The 17,624-nt window shown below is 38.5% G+C and overlaps 1 protein-coding gene across 2 annotated transcripts; it reads right to left on the reverse strand.

Moving 5' to 3' along the window:
- Positions 1 to 607: 607 nt before the first annotated feature.
- On the reverse strand, positions 608 to 16,231 carry Rimoc1 (RAB7A interacting MON1-CCZ1 complex subunit 1). 2 transcript variants are annotated; one of them, XM_090331995.1, is made up of 7 exons: positions 16,045 to 16,230; positions 12,716 to 12,822; positions 11,494 to 11,637; positions 8,650 to 8,781; positions 8,220 to 8,334; positions 5,331 to 5,517; positions 608 to 3,693 (listed from the first exon to the last, which is right to left on the reverse strand). In XM_090331995.1, exons 1-7 carry the CDS (start codon positions 16,148 to 16,150, stop codon positions 3,579 to 3,581), a joined length of 906 nt encoding a protein of 301 aa, XP_090188121.1. In that variant the 5' UTR covers positions 16,151 to 16,230; the 3' UTR covers positions 608 to 3,578. The 2 variants fall into 2 exon arrangements, with proteins under 2 accessions (XP_090188121.1, XP_090188122.1); XM_090331996.1 differs by lacking the exon at positions 608 to 3,693 and adding an exon at positions 3,998 to 4,341 and having other exon boundaries at positions 16,045 to 16,231.
- Between the last annotated feature and the right edge of the window lie 1,393 nt (positions 16,232 to 17,624).

The following is a 17,624-nucleotide window of genomic DNA, read 5'->3' on the forward strand; positions in this document are numbered from 1 at the left end:
TTGAGAGTGGAATGGAAAATATTTTAACAATTAACTGCAGGGTTTCTTCTGGCATTTACACAAAGCAAAATAAAAACTGATTTCCTACTCACCAGGTAATTTCTTCTTCTTGATACCTGCTTCATGTTTAGATGTCCAGTGTGACTTGAATTGGGAAAAGGCCGTTCTTCCAAGCCACAAGAGTTTGCTACTCAATTGTTCAGGCTAATGAGTCTTGTTAAATGACATATACCTACTCACAGAACTATTTATACACTAAGGAATGTAATGATAGCTAACTCGTCTACTCTTACCATGGCTAAACATTGAACTAACACTTAGGTACTATTAATATTGCTGTGGTAAAAATTAGGACAGTAAGGCACAAAAAAGTAATTGATTTCATACTTATACAGTTAGGAAGTGGCAGGTCTGTGATTTGAACTTGGGTGTTTGGGCTCCAGACTCCACAATCCTAAAGACTTTGCTACACTGTCTAGAACGTTATTAGGAACACAAGAAAGACTATTCTAAAGTTTAATAAACTGAGTTGATAAACACTTTTATTTCCATGGAACAGTGAAAAAGGGAACAAAGTAACATACTTAAAAAAAAAAAAGAAACAAGGTAGGGGAATATGACTTTATTTTTAATAAAAATTATATGTTCTAAAACATTTGACATGGAAATTTTCACTAAAAGTAGGAAAAAGAACCTAGATACTTAACACCAGGATAAATACATCATTGATACTTTAACTTTACTTAACATTACTTTAATGTATCTTCATGTAACACTTCTATAATAGGACATTTCATACTATGTTCAAAGATTACAGGGAAGGGGTTTTGTGGCATAGGAGTAACTCACAGGAGCTAGAAAGGGGCACTTGGACAGTAACAACAGAACAACAATAATTAAAACATGTTGACTTTTTTTTTAATGCCACCAAATGTGTTAAGACACAGCTCATAAATGAATGAATACCAGAGAATTCATAGGACTACAAAGCTAGGAATGTAATTTGATGGTGAGATTTTTTTTAGTCATGACTCTCACCTCACTATACTGTGTTCAAGACTATATCAAAAGGTCATAATCTCATTATAGGTAGCATTAACTCATTCACTGTAGTCAGAAACTTTATCAACGTGCCCAAACAGAAAAGTCCTTAACCAAGTCATAAACCTTGGTTCACGTGAAAAAATTTACAGTAATGAATCAAACAAATTTAAACATCATAAAAAATCCTTTAGCAGAGTTTAAATTTTAGGAAACATCATTCAAAACAATGAAAAAATGATTTTCACTGGAAGTAGAAAAAAAAACAAGACATCAACATTAATACATAATGCATACGTGATTGTAGCTACATTAAATGTATCTTAATATTTTCATGATGCTATCTTATATGGTTAGATAGAGTACAGACACTGGACAGCTAGAGTCCTGCAGGAGAGTTTGTGGCAAATGGGGTACCTTCACTGGGGGGCAGGTAGGAATGGGTCCCAAGGAAGTAGAGAAAGAGAAGAGAGAATTTTAAAAAATGCAAGTTTTTGAGGGACACACACACACACTTATAAGTCCTACCTTTATATATAGCAAATATGAGGTCAAAAATACCACTCATTCCATAATTCACTATTAGAACTTCCACTTATTAATGTACTGAATGTCGAATGACATTACGCAACAAGGTGTAATGTGAAGACATAAAGTCATACAGGTTAAAGCAGAAGGTAAGTGTTTAGATGTGCCTTCCCAACCTCTGGAAATAAAATAGCACCCATCCCTAAGTCACATTCACCCTTTATTCCCTGAACCATTCTTCATAGCAGCCATCACTTGATACACCACACATTTCTCCTCTACTAGAATACAAGCTCCAAAAGGAGAAAGTGCTGACAAAGCTACATCCCTCAGCACCTAAGAAAAAAATATGACATGTAGGACCACTGTAGATGCCGAATGAATCAATTATAGTGGTTTCCTTGTGTAGAATACTTGGTGTTTTGAAGTTATTTCATCTAAATGAAAGAAAATTTATTTCATGAGCTTTAGTGCATACAAAAACGTGTTTATAATACACCAGAGTAAAAAACATAACTACGATGGCCTACAAATTGTTTTCCAGGATGTAGGAGGGATGACTGTATGCTATACAAAAAGCATCCGAAACACCCTCATAATTATACCAACCAGTAAGTCCACAGGGCCATAAAGGCAAGTTCCCTGCTTCTTCCAATGAAGCTGGTTCTCCTAGGTTGGGAATACAAATAACACTTGACTCCTGCGAAGGCTGTGCACATTGCTATTTGCCTCATCAGCCACTGGTGTAGAGGGGATGGCAGTTTGAAATCCTTTTGTGCAGCTGGGTATTGAAATCTTGCCTCATTAATCCAAAAACCACTACCATGGGCCTACCATGCATTAAACATTAAAAGTAAATTTCTAGAAGTATAAAGTTTTCTCAGCAGTATGGAAAATAACTATATAAAGTAATGGGGTAAATTTAATAACATGGGAAAGGCAAATGAGGGACTATAACAAGCACATTGGATTTGGAGCACAAGAGTGAAAAAAAAACACTGGATGTGGAAGCTGTATCGCAAAAATAAGTAGGAATTTGCTTGCCATACACACGAACGTGAAAGTACTGAACTGTACAGCTGTATTAAGGTTGATAAACAATAAGCACATTTTAGGAAGGAATGGAAGTACCAGTGATTTCTTGATCAACATTTCTAAAAAAAGGCAAAGTCTAAGTCTGGGCTATATTAAAAGAGTTGAAATCTTTACAATTAAAATCTTTACAATGACCACTTCAGAGTGGTGTAAAGATAAGTCAGAGGCCTAGAGGAACAGGGAGTGTCCCATTGTCCCCAAGATTTTATCAGCATTCATCTGATTATCAAAAAAACAGCTGGGCCAGGCACTGGTGGCTCATGCCTATGATCCTAGATACTCAGGAGTCTGAGATCTGAGGACTGTGCTTCGAACCTAGACTGGGCAGAAAAGTCTCTGAGACTCTTATCTTCAATAGACTATTCAGAAAAAGCTGGAAGTAGCCCTGAGGCTTAAAGTGGCAGAGCACTAGCCTTGAGCTAAAGGTGCTCAAGGACAGCACAACAGCCAGGCCTACCGCTCAAGCCCCAGAACTAGGGGGAAAAGAAGCAGCCTGTTATTTTCAATATATGAGAATCATAAAGTTGAACATAAGGCCTGTAGAAATGAAGTTGGGAAGGTAGTGTTTCCCTATTTGGTGGAAGACCAGAAAATATGAACACATAAACTTTTTAGGAAGGATGAAGATGTTATTTGTTCATACCAACTTGAAAATTACTATGGAATGTTTCTCTAAGTGAAGACATCCAATAGACAGAAAGCAAGAGGAAGATTACAGTCCAACCCAACCTTCTGCTAGAAGTAATGGTTATGGTTATTCAGACAGTATTTTACAGCAAAAGGAATGGGGGGGGGGGAAGGAGAGAATGGAGAACAGAATTCTGGGGAGATTTGTAACAAGAATGCTAGGCAAAAAAAGAGAAGTGACAAATGAGTGACATATTAGGAATGAAACTTGTGGAATTTATTAGTCTTCAATAGAAAGCCAGCAACTTCTTTTCCTCCAAAACAGGAGAAAATGAGTAAGGTTGGTAATTGTTGGTCGACTTCCTTATGGTGTCAGGTTTCCGTATAACAGGAGGAAGGAGCCTGCAGAAAGTGAGATGAGAAAGAATGGTACAGAAAAAGTGGGGAAAAAGAAAGAGACCACTCTACTAACAAACAAAAGGCTTTTAGTAAGGGTCCTTTAAAGTCAAGTAACACTCTTGTAGCGATTCTACTCTGAAGGGATGCATGACCTTTCCATGGACTTAGCATTCACAAGCTTGGTAACAGGAATTTTCAATATAAAAAGCTCACAGAAAGACTGGGTGAAAAAAATAAGACAGAAGAGGAAAACAATTAACCTCTATTCATATGGTGTCCATGAAGCTGAAAAAGGTTAATATAATAATCCAGGAGTAAGGCTAGAAGTCAAGAAAGGAAGGCTGCAAAAACACTAAAGTTCTGCAGTGAAAAGAACAAAAAGAGCACAACAAAACCAAGAAAGGTAGGGAAGGAAGATGAGAATTACTATCAGCTACTGAAATTTCAGAGCGAAAGTAGGACGGTTAATGTTCACAGTGGGGAGATCATTGGAAATGAGTTGCTGGAATGTGTTGAAGTCACTGGGACAGACATCCTGTAGATCAGCAAGGAAGCAGGCAGAGCATCCCAAGATGACAACAGGTGAGGTAGGCAGAAAGACAGTGAGCAGACAGCATATGAGGCTCTGTGGCCCTTAAGATTTCACCTCCACTATGAAAGAAAAAAAATATTAAAATTTCAATACTACACGAAAAGATCCTCTAAAAGCTTTGCAACTAATGGACTAACATAACTTGATTTTTATCTATACTGAGAAACTGTATTTCATTTTAAACAAAATAAGAAAATCACTGAAAAAGTTTGTATTAAATACCTAAATAGAAATTTTAAATATAATGTATGACAAAGTAATTAAATATAATTCCCTTGTGGAATCTTCTATTGTTTACCTTATTGGAAACTGAATCTGAATATGTCATTATCTTTCCTTTTGTCTACATCTATACTTATAGTACATATTCAAAGCAATAAGGTAATCTATTTTAATCTTTGAAGCATGGCAAACTTCTAGATGGAGATTAAATTTTGTGTTACATATGTCATACCACAACAAAAATAAATAAATAATCATCTATCTGGGCATTGTTGAACATGCCCATAAAACTTGGGAGGCTGAGACAGGAAGATTGTGAGTTCAAGGCCAGTCTGGGCTACATAGTGAGTTGGCGGCTAGCCTAGGCTACATATAGTGAGATCCTATCTCAAAATAACATTAAAGAAAAAAAAAACCTAAAATTAAAACAAACAAACTCCCCCCCCCAAAAAAATCTAGAAAAATATTTTGAAAAACTAACTTGTGTTCCTCCTTTATAAGCAGGATATGATATCTGACATCAAGCTGAGTTAGAATAATATACATATGTCATTTAAGAGTTAATCATTTTTTCACAGGTTTGAGGATATATAATGGAAAATGATTGCATTTAAAGAAGTACTGAATATCTTTCTGTAGTGTAAATCTTTTTCAAAATCAGTGGCAGTATCTCTTCTGAAACCTTATTTTGTATTTCATGGGTCTTCTTGTCTTTCTGATTAAAATGACTAGTTAAGAGTGATGCTGAAAGAAGCTTAAGATTTGTTTTGCATTTGTTGTATTCCACTCTTGTTCCTTCAGGGGTCCTTCACACACGGATACATACTTTTTCAAAATTTTTTCTCCCACTTCTCGGAAATCCAAGGGTTCTTTGTGTGAGGTGCAGCTTGCTCCAGAAACAGAGTCATCCACTTCGTGATTTTCTGGGTGTTGATCTGCACAATACTTCAATCCCCAGTAGCACATTTCTCCACTGTACATCATTGCCAGCAAGTGAATATCACTAAATACTCCTAAAAGGGTCATTATTTTGAAGAAATCAGAATTAAAAAAACCCATAGTTATTAAAAATAAATACCTTGTCAACAAGTATATTTCATCTTGTTTAATAACTTAGAAAAAACAAATTACTAGTACAATCCTAATTAAAACAATATTTCAATCATTACACTGTTTATAAAAGAAGTTTATCACAAAAACAAAACAATATTGACAAAAAAAAAAGAACCATTGAAATAAGTATTGATTGGGGTTCTCTCTAAGACCACCTATTGGACAATTCATTTCATCAGTGGAAAACTTGGTAAAAATAAAATTCTGCAAGCAACTTTAGAATACTCATAAGGCTAATAAAAAATCAATGAGATTCTCTTTCACAGGGTATTTGGAGGAAGTTAGCCTATAAGAAAGTGGGTTTCCTGGCTCCTAATCTTATGATGTTCAGGGAGATGGATTTACGAAAACAAGCTTCCGTAGGTAAGAAGCTGAAACCAGAAGATGACTACGACAAAACAGTTGTACTGCCTATATAGTTTTCTGATTCCTTGGGAAATATTTGAAAACCACATCTGACCCTTCAATTCCACTATTAAAGATGCAATTGAAGCTAGGAGTATGAATGTTTAAAACATCTGGAGAGGGGCCAGGAGTTTGGCCTTGTGGTAGAGTGCTTGCCTAGCATGTATGAAGACCCGGGTTTGATTCCTCAGTACCACATACATAGAAAAAAGCCGGAAGTGGTGCTGAGGCTCAAGTGGTAGAGCTCTAGCCTTGAGAAAGTCCAAGGACAGTGCTCAGGCCCTGAGCTCAAGCTCAGGACTGGCAAAAAAAAAAAAAAAAAAAAAAAAAAATCTGGAGCGATAGCACCAGTGCCACAGGCCTTCCAAAAGGAAAATTCCAGGCCACAAAACATCTTCTCTTCTAATTAGGCAAGATGAGGGGAATAGGTGACCTATTTTTAAGATTCTAAAATCTTTCAAGTGTCCTAAATTAAGAAGTAGGTAATTTGAGTAGACTTTAAAGACTATTTTAAGTAAATAACTAATTTATTTTCCATAAATACATCAAAATGATATATTTGTCAAAATGTCATACCCGTTAAAGGAGTTCTTGGATGCACAGCAAACTGTATTTAGATGGATGTTTATCTAAATTAACTTAAAAAATACTTCTTGGACATCACAAGAGAGAGTCCTAGTTCTATGTGAATGACATTTAAACATATCCTGTATTTTTGTTTCTTTTTTTACATGAAATATTTTCAAATTAAGAGAAAAGGCTCAGAGAAACTAATAGGAAATAATAAAATATATTTTAAAATGATATAGTTTTCCCAAGAAGCCTTATTATAACTCATAGCTTATTTAAAACCCAGAAAAGCTTCAGATTATATAAGAGCATGAAATTTTACTATGATTTTTATATTATTTGCAACTAGATGACCCTCAGTTTACCTGGACTTCAATTCCTCCATTTATAAAAAGATGATAAAAACAGGTTCTTCCCAGCACTTTAGCTTAAAATGTAAACCATGCTCTAGATCTGGTTCCCAGACTTAAAGTTACTGCTTATGAAAGAAATGTAAAGCTGTCACACAATAGTGATTCCCCTGGCCTTCCTTGGTAAAGAATTTTAACTTAGGATGGCAATATATCAGATGAAGAACTCTACTTTCCATATTTCCTTGCAGCAAGGTGAACTGTATGAGAAGTGTTATAAGAAACATTTGCAAAGGCTGCTCTACAGGAACAAAGATGGCTGAAGCATACTTTCTTTTATCATTCTCATAGCCTGAAAGACTGAGAATGGAATGGGGGTGCATGGTACACAACTCTGAAAATAGCATTTACATTGCACTTTTTCTAAATTGCCTACACTTTCGAAGCTAAAGACTCTAGAGGAAATGGTAAGAATATGGTATCCTGAAACCACTGTAGTTGATCTGGACCTTACTATTTGAAAGAGCATAAATGTCACTGTCATTTAAAAGTTACTTCTAGTCTGATATAAAGAGGAAGAACTATTTCTGGTCAAAACAATATGGAGATATAAAAATCAGTAAAACTCCCTAAACCACTAAACCATAGAGATCCTAAGTATTTTTCTATATTACATGAGAAGACTTTAATCTTTGAATTTCTTAAAAAGCTTTTACCTCTAATTTAGCATAAAGTATATACAAACCTAGCATTCATTTTACAAAAGTAAAATCTAGAAAATTTCCTAAACATCTTTAAAAAGTTAGCATCGTGGGGCCGGGAGTTTGGCCTAGTGGTTAAAGTGCTTGCCTAGCATGCATGAAGACCCGGGTTCGATTCCTCGATACCACATACATAGAAAAAAGCCATAAGTGGTGCTGAGGCTCAAGTGGTAGAGCTCTAGCCTTGAGAAAGTCCAAGGACAGTGCTCAGGCCCTGAGCTCAAGCCCAGGACTGGCAAAAAAAAAAAAAAAAAAAAAAGTTAGCATCGTTTAGAAAGATGCCAGGCACCGGTGGCTCATACCTCTAATGTGCTGCTACTTGGGAGGCTGACATTCGATGAGCATGGTTCTAAGCCAGCCTGGACCAGATGGTGCATGAGACCCTTACTAAGTAAATACCAAAAAAGCCATGTGCGGTAGTGAAGCACTAGTTTTGACCAAAATCACTCAGGGATAGCACTTAAGCCCTGAGTTCAACACCCAGGACCAGTACATACACAGAAAAGATCATATTACCTGCACTTAGTAATTTAGCTGTGTCTAGATCTTGGAAAGAAACTCCTTCATTTAACTGGACAGGGCAACGATAATTTAGCATCTGTAGCAAGTAACTGATTCCATCAACAAGGTACTAAATAAAAACCAAAGGCAAAGAAACAAATATTTCATGGTTATTATATTTCAGTATGTTTTTACCACTCTAAGGTTTCATAACATCAATATATACTTGTATATCTCTTCAAATAATAAGACCCAGGGGAAAAAAAAGAGATCACACACACACACACACACAGAGAAAAATCTTATTTAGTCTTCACAGTAATTCAGCTTATTAGCTGTAAAAGATGCAGAATGAAAGCTGATCCGTGGATTCCTTTATTAACGTAACACATGGCTTTGGGGAATCTGTGCCAACAATCAAAATATGTACATAATGTCTTTGTACCTTTTTAAGCAAACTGTTTTTTCTCAAGAGCCACTCCCTTCTCTTAGTCAGAGAATGACAGTACATGTAGAGTAGGGCTCCTCGCCTCCAAGAGAGACATTCCAGCAGCTCGTCCCCAAGCAAATCACAAGGCTGAAACAGAAGACAGAGCTAAAGGAGACACTTGATATCTAGAAGTCACATTCCAAAAAATTGAGCAACTAAAAACCTATTTCACTAAATGTACCCTGTTCAGCTAAATTACACAGAAATGTTTATCACTGAATTCAGTAGAAATACTGAAGTTGATGGCTATGTTAAATTTAACTCAATTTCAAGTTAGCTTTACAAAATAATGTTTAATAACATTGTAGCATCAAATTACACTGACATTATGAAAAATATACAGTGCATAAACTGATTAAAAATAATCTTTCACAGAAGTAGAAAATAAGATTTAACAAACTAGATTGACAGAAAAACGTAAGTCAATGTTTTTAACTGATCATACTAGGGTTCTTTGAGGGATGATTTCTTTCCACAGTGAGCTTGTCCTAGGAAATATACAGAACAAAAGTAGCATCCGGGGGCTGGGAATTTGGCCTAGTGGTAGAGTGCTTGCCTAGCATGCATGAAGACCTGGGTTCAATTCCTCGGTACCACATACATAGAAAAAAAAAAAAAAGCCAGAACTGGTGCTGAGGCTCAAGTGGTAGAACTCTAGCCTTGAGAAAGTCCAAGCACAGTTCTCAGGCCCTGAGCTCAAGCCCAGGACTGGCATAAAAAAAAAAAAAAAAAAAAAAATTCTAAGCCAGCTTGGGCAGGAAAAAGCTATGTCACAAGTAGCTGAGAGCACAAAAGCTCAAGGAACAGTACCCATATAGGCCCTACAGCTCGAGCCCCAGGACTGGCACATAATTAACCAATTTAATTTAATTGTTAAAAAGCATGTGAACAGGCTGTAAAGCAAAGACAGAACAAAGGCAAGCAGAAGGTAGGGATATCTTCAGGGACTAACTGCACAGTATGGAGTATGGCCTAGCAGTGGAGTTCTTACCTAGCATGTATGAAGCCCTGGATTCAATTCCTTGATTACCACATACACAGAAAAAGCCAGAAGTAGTACTGTGGCTCAAGTGGTAGAGGGCTAGCCTTAAGAAAGCTCAAGGACAGCTCAAGAAAGCTCAAGGTCCTGAGTTTAAGCCCCAGGACTGGCAAAAAAGAGAGAGAAAGAAAGAGAGTGCAAGAGACAGAGGGGAGAAAGAGAGAGAGAGAGAGAGAGAGAGAGAGAGAGAGAGAGAGACAGACAGACAGACAGACAGAATGTAAGAGACAGAGGGGGGAGAAAGAGGGAGAGAGGCGGGGAGGAGAGAGGGAGAGAAAGAGCAAGAGAAGGCTTGTCCAAGATGAAGGAAAAAATGCATGGGCAAATGATTCCTGGGGGGAAAAAACAGCACTTGCCAAAGTAACAAGGATAAGTAGGGAAAATCTTATGTTAGTGTATAACAAGTGATTTCTATTATGCAAATGTGAGAATATTTAGTAAAATACATTTTACTGACTCATTGGTCTGTACAGTGTTAAGCGATTCTATCTCCTTCCTCCAATATTAATTTAGAGCAGAAATAGAGAAGCATGGCAAGCATGGTAGCCACCATGCAATCCTAGTCATTTGGAGGCAGAGATCAGACATTTCATTCAAGGAGAGTATTGGGGAAAAAAAGAAAAGTTGACAAGATTCCATCTTGACAGATGGGTAGAAGTGATATGTTCATCAGTTAGTGCAGCAACTCAGAGAAGCACAAACAGAAGGATGACTGTGCCGATGACCACGGCATAAAACAAGACCCTGTCTTGAAAATAACACACACAGAAGGATCTAAAGTGGCTCAAATGGTAGAACACATGAGGCTCTGTTCAAAACCAAGTACTGGGGCTAGGAATGTGGCTTCATGGGAGAGTGCTTGCCTAGCATGCATGGAGCCCTGGGTTCAATTCCTCAGGATAAAATACACAGAAAAGGCTGGAAGTGGAGCTATGGCTCAAGTGGTAAAGTACTAGCTTTGAGCACAGAGAGGCTCAGTAACAGAGCCTAGGCCTTGAGTTCAAGCTTCAGGACCAGCAAAAATGGTCAAAAACAAAACAAACGAAAAACCAAAACCCAAGGACTAAACATAAAATGGTTTTCAAATGTCTGAGCACTGGTAGCTTGCACTGTGATCCTAGGTTTTCAAGAGGTTGATCACAGCTAGGCTGAGGATCACTGTGAAGACAGCCCAGGCAAAAGTCCAAGAAACTCTTTTCTCCAAATAAGCACCAAAAAGTCAAAAGCAGAGTTGTGGCTCAAGTGGTAGAGCACCAGCCTTAAACACAAAAGCTAATGGCACAACTCAAAACGTCTAATTCCTTGGAAACCCAACTCATAGTCCAACAAAATAAACACAAAGAAAAGAATATTCAGGAATAGAGCCAAGAGGAGAGGTAAATGAATAAGAATGTACAAGAATACCTAAAATTCAATACAAGTCTTACAAAATTAAGAAAACTGGGCAAAGGAGTAGGGTTGGGAAGGATAGGAAAGAATGATGGAAGAGGTGACATCAGTCAAGACACATAGTACTCATAAACTGCTTTGTTGAGTGGCAACTCATATATATAACTATGTAAAGATAATGAAAGGCCAAACCCTGAGTATATGCCCCTATACCAGCATGTGAACTCACAAAACACACACACACACACAAATAGCTTAATTAAAGATTTTAAAAATAGAAACAACGATATACTCAAGGGGATTTAAAAAATACTCTAAAGGATAGTAAAGACTAGCATTATTATACTATAATTCATAGAAAAGCAACTTACTTTGGGATGTACATTATTATCTTTAACTAAAATTTCTGGTTCTGAAAGAAAACTGATCAGCTCTTTTACTTTCTGTGAAGAATCTTCAGGAAAATCCTCATCCACTAACTTATTCTCCTCAAAATAGGTCATATCCAAAATAGCCTAGGTGAAAAAGAGGGAAAAAAGTATCTACAATGACACACACTTGCAAGAACAAATCTTAGGCTTTAACTTTACAAGCAGGCAAGGGAGATGGCTTTATTAGATTAATATCTTCTAGCATCCTATTTAAGTTTGAGAAGTAAAATGTCTAGCTCTAAAGGTAATTTGAGATGAATCCTATGGAAAATTTCACAGATATTTTACTAAAATACTAGATTAATTATGATCTTATTTAAGAATTAAAATGAAGAATGATTTTTAGTATTACTGAGCATGAACTCAGGGCCTTGGGCTCTCACAATCTTGCTAGTAATCTATCAGATGAATCCCTTGCTGGTTAAACTTTTCTGCCCATTAATTTTGAGTGACTTTGAATTGAGATATTCTGATCTTAGCCTTCCCAAGTAGCTCATAGTGCAGGCATGAACCATTGGCACTGGCTGAGATTCATGCTTTAATTAATATTATTTAATCATATAGTGAAAATGTAGTCAATGATTGTGTTCTTTGCTCTTCATACATGCATAATCTCTGTCTTTCTCAATGCCTACCGTATTAAGAGTACCACCTCTAGTTTCATATATTTATTTTCAATTAACTAATAAAATATTGGACCGGAGGTGTGGCTTGAGTGCTAGAGCACTAGCTTACTGTAAGCACACATAGTGACAGTATGAGTTCAAGCCATGGTACCAAAACAAAACAAAAAAGAAGAGGGAGGGCAGGATTCTTAGAATAAATGAAATACTAAGCAGGGGGAAATCATGCTTAGAATTCTAAGGAAAGGTGAATTTCAGAGAGAAAAAAAATCATGGCCATAAAGTCTCTAATAGCCTATAAAATCTTCAAGGTCTTAAGATATCACATACATTAATTATCCAGTAAAAGTAATTAATATTCTATTACAAATTTTCCTCTTTTACATACCGTTTCCAAGTTTCAAGACAGTTTAAGAAAACAACAATGAAGTGCAACACTTCCAATAAATATTAAGCTGACTTTACTACATTTGAAGTTTGGAGTCTACCATCTATATAAACTCCTTTCAGAATGTCTCTGTTCACATCTGTTTCAGTACCTGTGTGTAAAGTTCTAGAAGATCTGATGGATTTGAATGTTCTTTCTCTTCTCCACACAAGTGCTTCAACTTTTCTAGAGCTGCAGAGGCCCGAATTAAAAAGTGATCTGTAAGAAATAAAAACATAATTACTTCACATAGATTCATGTCTTTGAAACATCAAAAGAAGTTATATGTCAGAAAAGATAAAACAAGATTATTCTATAACATATGGATAAATAGCAAGGTGATAATAACATCTTACCCAAACATGAAGTACATCATAATACCCAACTTAAACAATCAAACTTATTATGGACATTTATTCTAGGAAGCAAAAACTGACTTCTTCCTAGATTCACTACTGCTATTTATTAAATCATGTCAGTACTCATGTTTCTTTTATAATATTAATACAATCAAAATATTTAAATAATAAATTTACAACTTTTACTGGAATGCTAAATACTATACAAAAATCTGGCATTCTCAAAGAAAATATGTAACTATGAATTTACCTGTAAATGTTTTCTAAAAGAACATGATTGACCAAATCAAATTTTAATGAAAGTATTAGCACTATAAGCAAAGTTTTTCTAATGCACCTACAATTACAACTCACCTAACTTCTACCTTCACTCTTTTTTCAACCCCTTTCCCTACCATCACACTCCCTTTGCTTCTTCTGATTTCAAATTTTCTTATATGCCCATACCAAGCTATTATGTGCCCTTTCATATCATCTCATGTAATAAAAATTTAGTATATGCCTACTATAACAAAGGACACCAAAGTCTCTGCAATTTTCTTCTGAATATATTGGACCTTTCCTCTTCAGTAGCCAAGGAACAGATAATACAGAATATGTTCAGGCCTAATCAGATCCAACCTCAGCAACTACACGGAGTTAACCTGCTTAGTGTTGAAGTCAAACCAGTATTAGGTTACAACCACCTGTTATCATAGGATGATCTTTAGTTTTCCCAGGTGCAGACTAACCTGAAAGTTCAGCAGATTCTGACTACCTTAGATCCACTATTCACACTATCTGAAACTTTCTCAATTAGAAGTACCAACCATACAACCCTGAAAAGATTCTACTGTGAATCAAAATCCTATGGAATACAGACACTCCTTATATGCTTCTATAGAGACTGTATATTTTCTTTCTTTTTTGTGTGGCACTTGGGGCTAAATTCAGAGCCTTATGCATTGTGGATAAACACTCCACCACTGAAGCTACCCTGCCAGACCTTTCATTTCTATTTTGAGATAGGGTCTCACTAATTTTTCTAGTGCTGGCCCTGTACTCAAGATCCTCCTGCCTCCATTTCATGAGTACTTAGGATTAGATGTGTATACCACCACACATGGTTGCTGTCCACAAAGACTTGTACTGAACTCATTAAACCAGTGCCGAAGAAGTCTGTAATATAAACTTATGACATATGGTGGTAGTGGCATACCTCTCATTTCAGAAAAGCCCATATAAATGCAGTGTTTTGAAAGGTGTGTTAACACATGCCTAAAATCAGGAACAGAAGGATCCAAGACACTACATGGTGAGTTTCAAGCAAGCTCACACTACATAGGGAGATCCTACCTCAAAAAGAAAGCGTTATTTTTGTTATAATTATTTAGTCAAAGTAATACACAGCAGGGAAAAAGATGAAAGCGATTCTTATATAATCTCTAGAAAAAGTCTATTCTTCCATAGAATTTAACATCTTGAAAGAAAAAACACTGGCTGTTACCTGACTTAAGACACTAGCACTATCAATCATTACAACCTAGAGAATACAATTATAAGAATTTAATTGTTATACACAAGGACAATTTTTGAATGTTATTCTTTTTGTTGTGTAGGAAGAGAATTCCAGGTTAAATTAAAAATGTATACAACTTTGTTCTAACTACACTTTGTAAGAAAATCTTACTAGTGGGCTGAGAGTTTGGCCTAGTGGTGGAGTGCTTGCCTAGTATGCATGAAGGCTGGGGTTCAATTCCTCAGTACCATATACACAGAAAGAAGAAAAAAAAAAAAAGAAGTGGTGTTATGGCTCAAGTGGTAGAGCACTAGCTTTGAGAAAGCCCAGGGACAGTGCTCAGGCTCTGAGTTCAAGTCCAGAGACTGGGAAAAAAGATTCTCAGTAACCTAAAAAAAAACAGAATATCTTCTTAGCAACATTTTAGGGATAGCTACTGCTATCGTAAAGTTCCAGATGCATAAGGCTTCCAAAAATAAATAGACAACAAACACCTGACTTTTAAAACCTGGCTTCACTGTAGACTGGATTGAAGAATTCCTCCAAAGGAAAATAAAAATGGGTTGGGGATCCAATGAGTGAATAAAAAAGCCATTTTCTGATTTCTTTAGAGTGGTCCAAACAGAAATAGAAGTAACCTGGATATATTTCCAGGTAATAGCTATTAGTTATGACTCATGAACTAACTATTGAGGTAAATCCTAAGATTCACTTACCACAAACCAAAAGAGAAGTAGGCTTCAGTGTGGTCTATGGGTCTTTGATGAACATACTCCTAAGAAGAGATAATCCAGCAAACAATCTTCTCTGAAACTAGGTGTTTTCATTGTAGATCCTATTCAATAAATACACCAAGTATTTAATCTCCTGGGAAAATGTCCCACTACGGTTTCCCTATGAGTCCGATCACAAGTGAATCCACAAGACTTTTAGCGCCTATGTGTGTTTGTGTAAGTCAAGATTCAAACTTAAAAGGGAGCAATGTAGAACCTACAGGCCACTGAGAAGTCATTCAAAGGACCCAGATGTCACAAGACCGAAGAAATTCCTACACCAGGTTCTCCTAAGGAATCAGTTCGGACATTCCAGAGCAAGCATTCTAATAGCCACACGTCCCTTACGAGAACGAAAACGTGTACAGATGGAAGACGCGTCTACAGCACACCAATCGAGCGCTTTCTGCCCGCAAGGCTGTCTACCGTGGAGTTCGGAATCGAAAACGAAACGGGAGGTTTCCCAGGCAGGGAGGAACACGTGGAATGGCTACCCATCACGACCGCCGTCTGGAAAGGCTCCCCGGTACCTGGCTCCAGCCCCGTCCCCCCTCCTCACGGACGGGGCTCCGAAGTCAACAACACGCGCTTCCCGGGTTATGAAACGCCAAGTCGGAAGAAGCCAGGCCCTCGACCGGGGGTGGGGGGCGGCGACGGCACGGCGAGGTGTCGGGAGCCGCCGCCAGCTCGGGGGCGGCCGAGCCCCAGGGCGTCCCCGAGGACCCCCGGGGACGCCCCGGGGCCTCGGACACCGAGCGCCAGCCCTGCAGGACCGTCCTCCCTGCCCGCCCGCTCTCCTCCGCTCCCTCACCGTCTTCACCCGCGGCTTCGCTAAGCTGCTGTATGTGGGCCTGAGCCAGGTCCCCGAGTTCTTCCACCCGTCTCACCACACTGGAGATCGCGGCCGCCATGGCCATAACAAGGAGGCGGCCGCGCCCGGGTCACGTGACTCCGCGGCCTCGCGATCACGTGACCGCCCGGCGCTGGCCGCTTGGGGCGGAGCTCACCGGGGCCTGTGGAACCCAAGAGGGAGGGCGCACCGGGCCGACTGAGGTCGTGCCGGGTCTTCTCTTCCTCCCAGGCGCGGCTACCTCCCAGAATCCTGTGCAGAGGCTCTCCCCGCCCCGCGGTGTGACGTAAGGCCACACCTCTCTCCCGCCTTCTTCTCTAACCCAATCAGCAGCCAGATCTGTCCTCGGACCATCCAATGAGAAGCCGGCACTCCTCGGACGCAGGGCGGGGAGTGAGGCCACTGCCGGTTGGCCGGAAAGGGACGGACCGAAAGTCTAGCCCGGAGCCTTTGGCTTTGTAATGAGGATTGCCTAAAATAAAAGTAATTATAATCCGGTGGTCTTCCGAAAGAGGAAGAAAGCCTGTGCCAGTCCGGTGCGGAGCAACCCGGGCCAGAGGGTCGGGAGGTGGGGCCGGGGTCTCTCGGGGCTCCCAAGGCGAGTGTGCTTTCCAGCGGGCGGCCCCAGCTCGGAGCCCCGGGCAGCCTGCGGCAGCGCCAATACTTTCACAGCTGCCCAGCCACGTCGGCTGCCCCGGCCCCGGCGTCGGCCGCTCCTTCCAGGCGCTCCATGAGGACGCCGACCCTCTCCTTCCCTAGGAGTTGTCAAAGGAGGTTTCCCAAAGAATGCACAAGATGCATTAGTAACTCAGGGCCAACCAGTGAACGCTGTCTCATTACGGTTATACAGAGTTGTCAGCCAACATTATCAGTAAATGAGAAAGTGCTAAAAAGCCATAGAACCTGTATAATAAGTAATTTTTCTCCTGCCAGTTTTTTTATTATTATTTTTTTTACTTTGGACAACCCACATTAGAACATATGAAAGACACCTTGGTAGTTTTTTTTTTTTTAGACCTCAGATAAATTAAGAACTCAATATCATAAACCAAAAATAATTGACCTCATTTGTATTATCCTCCTGTCCACTGATATATGTACATATAATGGACAAAGTCCAACCTTGAAACAAATTATTTTCTAGCGATTTTTAAAAATATTTTTGGATGTAAAATTCTACCTGTACCCTGTCTTGCCATGCACAAGCTAATACTACTTGTTCTTAGACTTTTCCTTCGATTGCTTTACATTTTTGCATGGGTCTTTATTCCTCATAAAAGTCTGTCAACCCTCTATGTTCCATTTAGTTACCACTGGTGACTTACAGATAGTAAAATGTTCTTGCATATTTACTCCTTTTCTCATTTAATGACCCCTTATAGGGTCACTAAGATAGCCAGTACAACTAAAACTATAGCAATAAAAACTGACATGATCCCTGCCTTGTAAGAGCTTATTGTCTAGGGTTATAAAGATATAATACTACAAGTGAAAACAAACATAAAACTGTGAAGAAAACTAAATGACTCTGATTTAGCTTC

This window comes from Megascapheus bottae, chromosome 4, assembly GCF_031878675.1.
Source record: "Megascapheus bottae isolate mThoBot1 chromosome 4, mThoBot2.hap1, whole genome shotgun sequence".
NCBI lineage: Eukaryota > Metazoa > Chordata > Mammalia > Rodentia > Geomyidae > Megascapheus > Megascapheus bottae.